This window comes from Anabas testudineus, chromosome 15 (genome assembly GCF_900324465.2).
Source record: "Anabas testudineus chromosome 15, fAnaTes1.2, whole genome shotgun sequence".
NCBI lineage: Eukaryota > Metazoa > Chordata > Actinopteri > Anabantiformes > Anabantidae > Anabas > Anabas testudineus.
Genome location: NC_046624.1, coordinates 10,561,412 through 10,569,899, shown reverse-complemented (window position 1 = coordinate 10,569,899; position 8,488 = coordinate 10,561,412). Strand labels below are relative to the sequence as shown.

Here is an 8,488-nt window from a genome sequence, read left to right as displayed (position 1 = left end):
TGTGGGTAAAAAGTTGGTCAGATCCAAAATCAACATGTCTCTCTGATGTACTTAGTTTTGAATATCCTCTGAATAAACATTCAGACCCAGGTGTGTGTACAGGACAAGCTTTCTTGCCTTTGTCCTTGTCACTGTTCTCATGTCATCTCTTTGAGAAGCACACTAAAAATTAGCTCCAGAAGGTTTACAGCTGAAGAAGCTTTATCACTGATTTTTAACTGGGATAGTGATGAAGAAGAAGAAATTTCAGAGACAGAGGACTGTTCAGAGCCCGAGGACAATGTTATTGATGATCCTGACTGCTAATTTTCCTACGATGTGGAGGATTCAGAGGAGGAGTCTGCTGCCGTCTCTACATTAGACGGAAACCAAGGACTGCAGCAATCATCATCCACAGAGGGGACATGAACATCTAAAGATGGTAATTTAAAATGGTCAACATCACCACACCTAAGCCGAGGCAGACTGTCATCTTCCATTGTCATCAAAATGACTCCTGGTCCTACAAGATTTGCCATCACACGAGTTGATGATATTCAATCTGTGTTTCAGCTCTTCATATCCCCACCAATAGAGAAGATTATACTTGCCATGAGTAACTTGGAGGGAAGGCGTGTATTTCAAGAGAAATGGAAGCCAATGGATCAGACTTACTTGCATGCTTATTTTGGAATTCTGGTGTTAGCTAGAGTATACAGGTCAAAGAATGGAAGACCAATAATTATCAATTACAATTATATAATTGGAAAAAGTCAAGTTCGTGCCATCCATCCAATCTGCAATAGATCCAGTGGATACAGGTGTACAGAAACGGAAGAGATGCCAGGTCTGTCCCTCTGGAAAGGACAGTAAAACAAGCACATCTTGTGTGAAATGCAAGAATTACATGTGCAGAAAGCACACAGTTACATTATGTCCATCATGTGGACAACATTGAAAATGTTGAACACTGAAAATCTAAAACTAAACTAAATAGTTTCAAAAACAAATTTCAAAAAATTTCCAATTGTGTTGTATGTCAGTTTTTAAAATGTTTATCCAGTTGTTTAAACCCAGTTTTTTGACAGTTCTGAGTGGATTTACACAGTGCGGGATCAAAATTACCCGCAACATAACCAATGTGAGTTTTTTTCAACTTAATATAAGGGTTAATATGTCATATGCTGTTTTACTTAATATGTCATATGCTGTGTGTGCTAGACTGTAAAAATATTATTTTAAAATGTACAATTTAATACAAAAACTTATCAAGTTAATGGGGTGGATAATACTCCAGAAAAATAAATCTTCTAATAAAATATAGGCTACAGCAAATGAAATAGTTTCTTCGTATGAAAGTATCTGGCACAGTTCATTTTACTGGTTCTGGACAAACTGTATTTTTGCATTCTCACCAATTGTGAGTTAGGGTTAGGGTTAGGGTTTGCACATTGGTTGACCATCTGTTCTAGTAAGGTACCCAAAAATAACAGCAAATGATAATGTCAACAAAATGCACTTGAGGGGAGATGCACTGATTGCAATCTGTATCCTTAGATTAATTTATGTAGACAAGATATGTATAGATAAGATAAATTACAAACATATAAAACCTTGAGTGAAAGCACAACACCAGACATAAGACCTAGACCATCAGCAGAAGATTAAACTGAAGCAATACTTGTCAGAATATCTTTACCAATTGTTTTCTGCACACTTTAATCATTTTTCAGTCTGACCTTCAGTGACTTACAAGTGTGTCTTAAGATAACTTTTTACAGCCAAGTGCCACATGACAAGATTTGAAGTCTTCGCCAAAATGCAATTAAGACGGACAGGCCTATCAGCCAATGGAGTGCGTAGGACGTGGCTCTACGGACCAATCAGAGGTCCGTTTCCTCATCGCGGCCTGCGGTGGCGCTCGGTGTGCGTTTGTCCGCTTCGGCCTCCGCTGCTTGGCTCCGGCTGGAAAAACAGACACAGGGAGGGGGTAGATCAGGAGGCGCAGGCTGCGAAACCGAAACGACCCCGGTGGGGGGGGGAATGTAAAACTTTAGGACTGAAAACACCCAGAGGATCCCGTGTGTGCGTGTCACAACATATTCCCTGGTTTCTTATGGAAGCAGATGGATTTGTGAGGAGGCGTCGGATGACAGCGGAGACGGCAGGAAATGATCCCGGGGTTGCTGGTGCCTCTGCCGGAGCAGAAGTTCGATGGCTCGGGGGCAGATTGTGGGGAGTTTCTGAAAGTATCGTTGGAAGCCTGACACCTCGAATCGGAGGCGACGCCGAAATACAGACTGTTGATTTTATTTGTAGCGCACATGATGGAGAAACAGAGGACTCTGAACCAGACTATGAGGGGCTGCCACAGGGAGCTTCCACCAGCACCCACATGTTGGCTGGAGCCGTGGCCGGGATCATGGAGCACTGCCTCATGTTCCCCATCGACAGTGTCAAGGTAGCATAGCTCAGTGGCTAACGAGCTGACCTGCTCAGTGCCTTCACGGCCTGGTCTCTGTTGCCTTTGTGGGTCTTGTTGTTGTAGCCAGCCTGCTCATTAGCATAGCTTAGCTCGCCTTTGCTAACCTGAACACGCTGCAGAGCTGGCGGCTATGAGGACAAGGTCAAGTCGACTCAGTCGGTGTCCACACACTAGCTAACACGTTAGCATGCTATAATATGTTAAGCGCGACTAAAGTTAGCTGTCGGCTAATTATTACGTTAATCTTAAACACATGAGCCAATTTGGAGTCTGCTGGACATAATGAAACCAATCTGCTGTCAACGCATCACCGGATTTAATGTTGCGTAACTAATGTGCACTTTTAAAGCTGTGTAAGGAAACGGAGGGGAATAGTTTAAGTTAAGTAAGTGAAGTAATGTAAACTAATGAGAGGACGAGCAGTTCAGAGAGACCAAACCTATGTTTGCAAAACCAGGAGACCAGTGATTGTTGTTTCTAACAACACTCTGCACCGATTACAACTCACACTAGGAAGTTTTGGGACAATTTGGGTAAGAAGCATCTGTTGCTTCTTACCCAACACACAGTGTGGTAGTTTCACTGAGCCACGGGGATCCTGCAGCTTTACTGTGACAGTTCTTATCATGTCATGTCTGCGTTATGTATGAGTTCATTTTATCCCGTCCCAACATGCAAGGAGGCCTGACCTATAGCCCCAAGAGGTCTGCGTATTGTAGCCATGCAACTGTGTAAGGGGCAGAGCAAGAAAATCAGTACAAGCTTAGTCAAGTCAGCTGTTCATGTCACACTGAAAAGCTGCTCATCCACCCATGCTTCATCCATGTCTCTTCCACCTGTAGTCCATATCTGTTGCAGCCCTGAACCAGGACAAGACCCATGTTTACAGAGCCTTCACCATGTACAGAGCATCTGTTACACTGCTAATGGAGTCCAGCATCGTCCCAAGCAAACCAAGGGAGAGTTGGAGCATTGTGACTCAGCAAAATGAAATCTACCGCACATGCACAATGAGACAGATCAATGCAGAGACGTAGATGTTGCATAAAATTGAAAAATATTTGCAAACACATTTCTGTTTGCACCCAGTCAATATCTAAGCCATATAAGCACTATAACTCAAGTACCAAAAGCATCTCACTTAGGAAATTGTTGTATAATTATGTGTTCTACTTAGGGCTCTCAATGTGCACAGTGTAAATTAATGGAATATCTAGAAACCAACAAGATTTACTCAAGAGTGGGGGACATTGTTTGCACTGAGCACAAAGGTTGCTGCTTTCTAGATGCAAGCACATGTCAAAAGACAAAAACAGCAGCCCTATGGCTGCTAAAGGCTTCATATCTGCGTGTATGGATAGCCATGAATGAAACAGGAGTGGAGCTTTTGTGTTGGCGTCAAGTAACTTGATTCATATACTTATTCGCCAGCTCTCTCACAGGAATGTATTGACCCTGCATTCCACAGCTGCAGAAAACGGTGACTTGAATCCCTGCTACACATTTCTATTGCACTATGTGCACAAACGCAGTAGGGTGTAAGTCTGTCCACTCAGCTGGAAGTTTGGTGTTCAGTGGTTATTTCACAGATGTGCTCACCCAGTCCATTTGTAGGCAGCCGTCTTTAAATACTCAACCTCAGATGACTAATACTGACCCCTTGCACTCGTCCTTTAGATAATGTTTATTTAACTTATCATTTATCTCAGGGTACATGTGGGTTAGGAGGAAGAGAGCAAGGTGTGCTTAAGGGTCATGGGGGGGGCGGGCGAAAGGATTTACAGGAAGTCAGCTTATGTCCTCTTGTGACCTTGGAGCTTGTAACACCATATTTCCTTCAATTCAATTATGCACGTACACCAGCACACACACACATGCGTAATGTTGACACCTTGTTTCCCTCGTATTTTACCCTTTACTCACAGCGCACTTTTCATTGTCATATTCTGTTCTACAATGGGCAGACATATGGCAAGGCCTAAATCATGCATTACATTCTAATTTCAAATTCAGGTCAAAGTCATGGACATAGTACTAAGCTTGTTGCCTCTCTGTGGTGGGTGGGAAGGGAACACACTGTGAACTTGGCTAAATTCTACTTTATTTATTTAATTATTTATTTTATTTTTATTTCTATTTTTTTATTTTTTGCAGACGCGAATGCAGAGTCTCCAGCCTGAGCCCGCAGCCCGTTACAAGAACGTGATGGATGCACTCCGCCGTATTGTGGCCACTGAGGGAGTCTGGCGGCCAATGAGAGGGCTCAATGCCACAGCAGTTGGGGCAGGACCTGCTCACGCTCTGTATTTTGCCTGCTATGAGAAACTCAAAAAGACTCTAAGTGATGTCATTCATCCAGGGGCTAACAGTCATTTGGCCAATGGTATCATAAAACATACACATATACACACATAAAGTTGTATGGCTATCTTATGTCTGTAATAGACTATATAGATTGATGTAGGGGTTTACTCTAAACTCTGTGAAGCTACTAACTCAGCCCAGTCTGGGAATAGATTAGACACGGCCAATGGCCACTCATAAAAATCCCTGGAAGGCCATCAGATCAGCTCAGTCATACAATACCTACAGTACACTGTAAGGAAATGTCACTGGCTTTAAGGAACAGTTTGTGTTATTTTACAAAATTCTACAAAAGAAACTACATTTGGAGATCCTGCTGTAAATGTCAGTCGTCTGCTTATCCATTGTTCTCCTTACTGTCTTCCTTTTTCCAGTCAAGTGAGAGACTAGGTAAGTCCTCTTTCTCCCCTTCCATCTGCTCTGTTGGTCCTGTCTTTTAAAGCTTATGGGTTTGGTTGGAAGCTTTCAAAAGAGCAATGAACCCCCTTGTCCAGCAGGCGTCTCTCTTTGATCAGGTTAAGACATCTCAATATAAGACAGGAGTCTAGTTTGCACTTCAGCATAACATCTGCAGCCTTTTACAGGCCAGGGTTTTACAAGGTGTTGCAAGTCGTGTCCGTTTTTCTTTTTGTGCATCTGTACTGTAGCCTTTTTTCCCCCCTGTGTATTCTTCATGATTGTCTCAATGTGGAGTGATTTCCGAGGTGTGTTTCTTTCAGGTGCAGCCGGGTGTGTGGCCACACTGCTTCATGATGCAGCCATGAACCCAGCTGAGGGTAAGAGCAACGTTTTACTTTATAATGTTATTTGCCTTTGACCGCAGAACTGCGATTGGTATTAAGACATCTTTCTCAAAACAAAAGCCCTGCAGACATTTTAGCGAAAGAACTTACAGGCGCCACATCTGCTCCAACTTCTATCTTCACATGTTGGCTTTAACCTTGCAGTCTCACGTAATCCCTTTCACAGCTGCTTGTAGTCCACCTGCCCAAACATGTCAGTAGAAGGACACTGGTCAGTGTCCTCGTGTGCAGCTGTTAGATGGGAATGCAGCTGTCTGAGCAGATGCTTTTCAAAATGACACACTACTTGTTTCTGTCTTTATTGAAATTACAGATAACGCCTCACTAATATCTCCTTTTGTTTTCACCTTTGTACTGGCAACTCTGGGCACATTTGATGTTGTCCAACGTGAACTCTTCTACCCACGCGTCCCTAGTTGTGAAGCAGCGCATGCAGATGTATAACTCACCCTACCGTGGTGTTTTGGACTGTATACGCGCCGTGTGGAAGACAGAAGGCCCCGCTGCCTTCTACCGTAGCTACACCACCCAGCTCACAATGAATGTGCCATTCCAGGCGATCCACTTCATAACCTATGAGTACCTTCAGGAGCTGCTCAACCCCCACAGACAGTACAATCCCTCATCTCACATGTTGTCCGGCGCTTTGGCAGGAGCCTTTGCAGCTGCTGCCACTACACCTCTGGACGTCTGCAAAACCCTGCTCAACACTCAGGAGTCTCAAGCCCTGAGCTCCTTGTCTTCTGGCCAAAGCCCTGGACAGAGCCAAGGTCAAGGAGCCCACAGACACATCTCAGGCCTGGCCCATGCCTTCCGGACAGTTTACAGGCTGGGCGGCCTGCATGGCTTCTTCAAGGGAGTCCAGGCGAGGGTCATCTACCAGATGCCCTCCACAGCGATCAGCTGGTCTGTGTATGAGTTCTTCAAGTATGGACTCACCAAGCACCAGCACAACAAGAGGAGAACACAGCACATGAAGGCTGAGATGTAGAGATCTCATCGGTCTAACTTCCACTGATATTCCTCCCCGTGAGCAGAAGATGAATTCGTTACGCACATAGAATCTAAAATCCTCCTCAGCTGTCCGATCCCTTTCAGACACGACGGATAAGAAGGACATCTTCAAAGACAGTTGGAGTAGTTAGATTTCTGCTACAATATTTTAAGACAACATATGGTTTGAGTTACAATGTTTCTCTCCTCCAGGAGAAAGCATTTACACAGTATTATAGAACTCTGGATTTTTAAGTTATTCTAGTGACCACTGCATTGTCCAAACTAAGGATAAATGTGAAAAACGCACAAGACTGAGAGGAAAGGTAGTCAGCAGAGGGCAGTAGTGTAACTTTAGTCGTCTAGTAGTTTCATTAATTTTAAAGTCCTAGGACACGGTTTTCAATTTTCACCAAACCAAAACTTGAGTTTGCAATTAAAGTTAATTACTGACTCCTTTCCACTTCTGGAAATCTGAAAAATCTCAAAAGCAAATTGACCCTAGCTGATAATTTAACATGCATCCATTTGCTCATATGGATCAGTACCCAGATGACCTTATATAATGGGACCTTGCGAACATGACAACTCAAATAGACAAGAGCATCTCAATTAGTTTCAATATGTGCTACAATAATATTCAGAGAAAATTGGAAGTTAAATTGTTTTGTTATTAATTATATTTTTGTTCCCTTTTTCAAATGTTGATGTTTCAGATTGTTCCTAAAAAAAGTAACTTGTCAGAAAACACAGATTTCAGTAGCTCTGAGGGATGCAGACTGTGTTTAATTTATTTGTAATAATTTGAATTCATTCCCCTTTTGTTTTCCCCATATGTGTTTAAACAGCCCTTGAATCAACCAAACGCTCACCATTAATGCCTTGTATGCCAGTGTGGCAGAGCAGACCAGGCCAGCATCTACTGTAGCTATCAGCCTGTTTTCAGCTTGTGAGGTACTGATTTTCACCATCTGTGCTCAGCAGCAGAGTTGTCTACATTGTCCTAGGCCCCAAATCATTTATTAGACATTTCAAGGAGTTCAGTGTCCCACATTGAGTACATATAAATGGAAGCTGTCATTCTTACTGATTGATGTCTGATGGTTTCCTACACTGAATTGCACTTGTTGAATAAAGGCTGGGCAGAGGTGCTCACTGCTCATAAACGATGGGAGACCTCCTTTGATTTCTTGAAATGATTGTGAACTGCTAGCTACGTAAAAATGACATAATAGAAGATGCTTGCATATTTTAATCTGGGTATGTATAAAACATAAAGTATTCGTGAATGTATAGAGTCCACAAAAGAGGATAGATGCTAAAGAGGCAATGCCTGAAGCCACATCTGCTATGCTAGAGACCCATTTTGTGTGTGTGTGTGTGTGTGTGTGTGTGTGTGTTTATTTTTAGTTGGAGGCAGGTACAATTGTTTAGTCTTGAACACAGGTGCAGATTTCAACTTTGACCTACAAGACTGAAAAGAGAATTTGAACTTGTGGACACAACCTGCACACAGATAGCTAGTGGAGCTTTGGCTTTCTGCAAATGATGCTTGATAAAATAAACTTTAATAACCACAGTATTTATTTATATTTTTAAATTATATTAATACTTACTTGAATTGAATGAATGGCAACTGTAAGGATACTGGTCATGTAAACCCATTTTTCCTAAATGTATGATCCACACTGAAAGACAATCTGACACACAACTTATGCCAGCCACAGCACCATACAGTGTTTTAATTTAAATTGTGGGGGGAAATGGTTATTAGATTTATTAGACAACCTGATTATAGTTATTGCTGAAAAAGATCTCTCTCACTTAAAAGTTTGGATAAAGTCAAATTGTTGCTTCTTCTGGG

At 42.4% G+C, this 8,488-nt stretch overlaps 1 protein-coding gene and 1 long non-coding RNA gene across 2 annotated transcripts; one reads left to right on the top strand and one right to left on the bottom strand.

The window, feature by feature from the left end:
• Nucleotides 1-721: 721 nt before the first annotated feature.
• LOC113159011 lies at nt 722-1,809 on the bottom strand. Its single transcript, XR_003298596.1, has 2 exons — nt 1,733-1,809; nt 722-836 (listed from the first exon to the last, which is right to left on the bottom strand). It is a non-coding gene; the product is annotated as an uncharacterized LOC113159011 (long non-coding RNA).
• On the top strand, nt 1,751-7,793 carry slc25a28 (solute carrier family 25 member 28). The gene is made up of 4 exons (XM_026355463.1): nt 1,751-2,440; nt 4,619-4,847; nt 5,548-5,604; nt 6,048-7,793. Exons 1-4 carry the CDS (start codon nt 1,772-1,774, stop codon nt 6,620-6,622), a joined length of 1,530 nt encoding a protein of 509 aa, XP_026211248.1. The 5' UTR covers nt 1,751-1,771; the 3' UTR covers nt 6,623-7,793.
• The last annotated feature ends 695 nt before the right edge of the window (nt 7,794-8,488 follow it).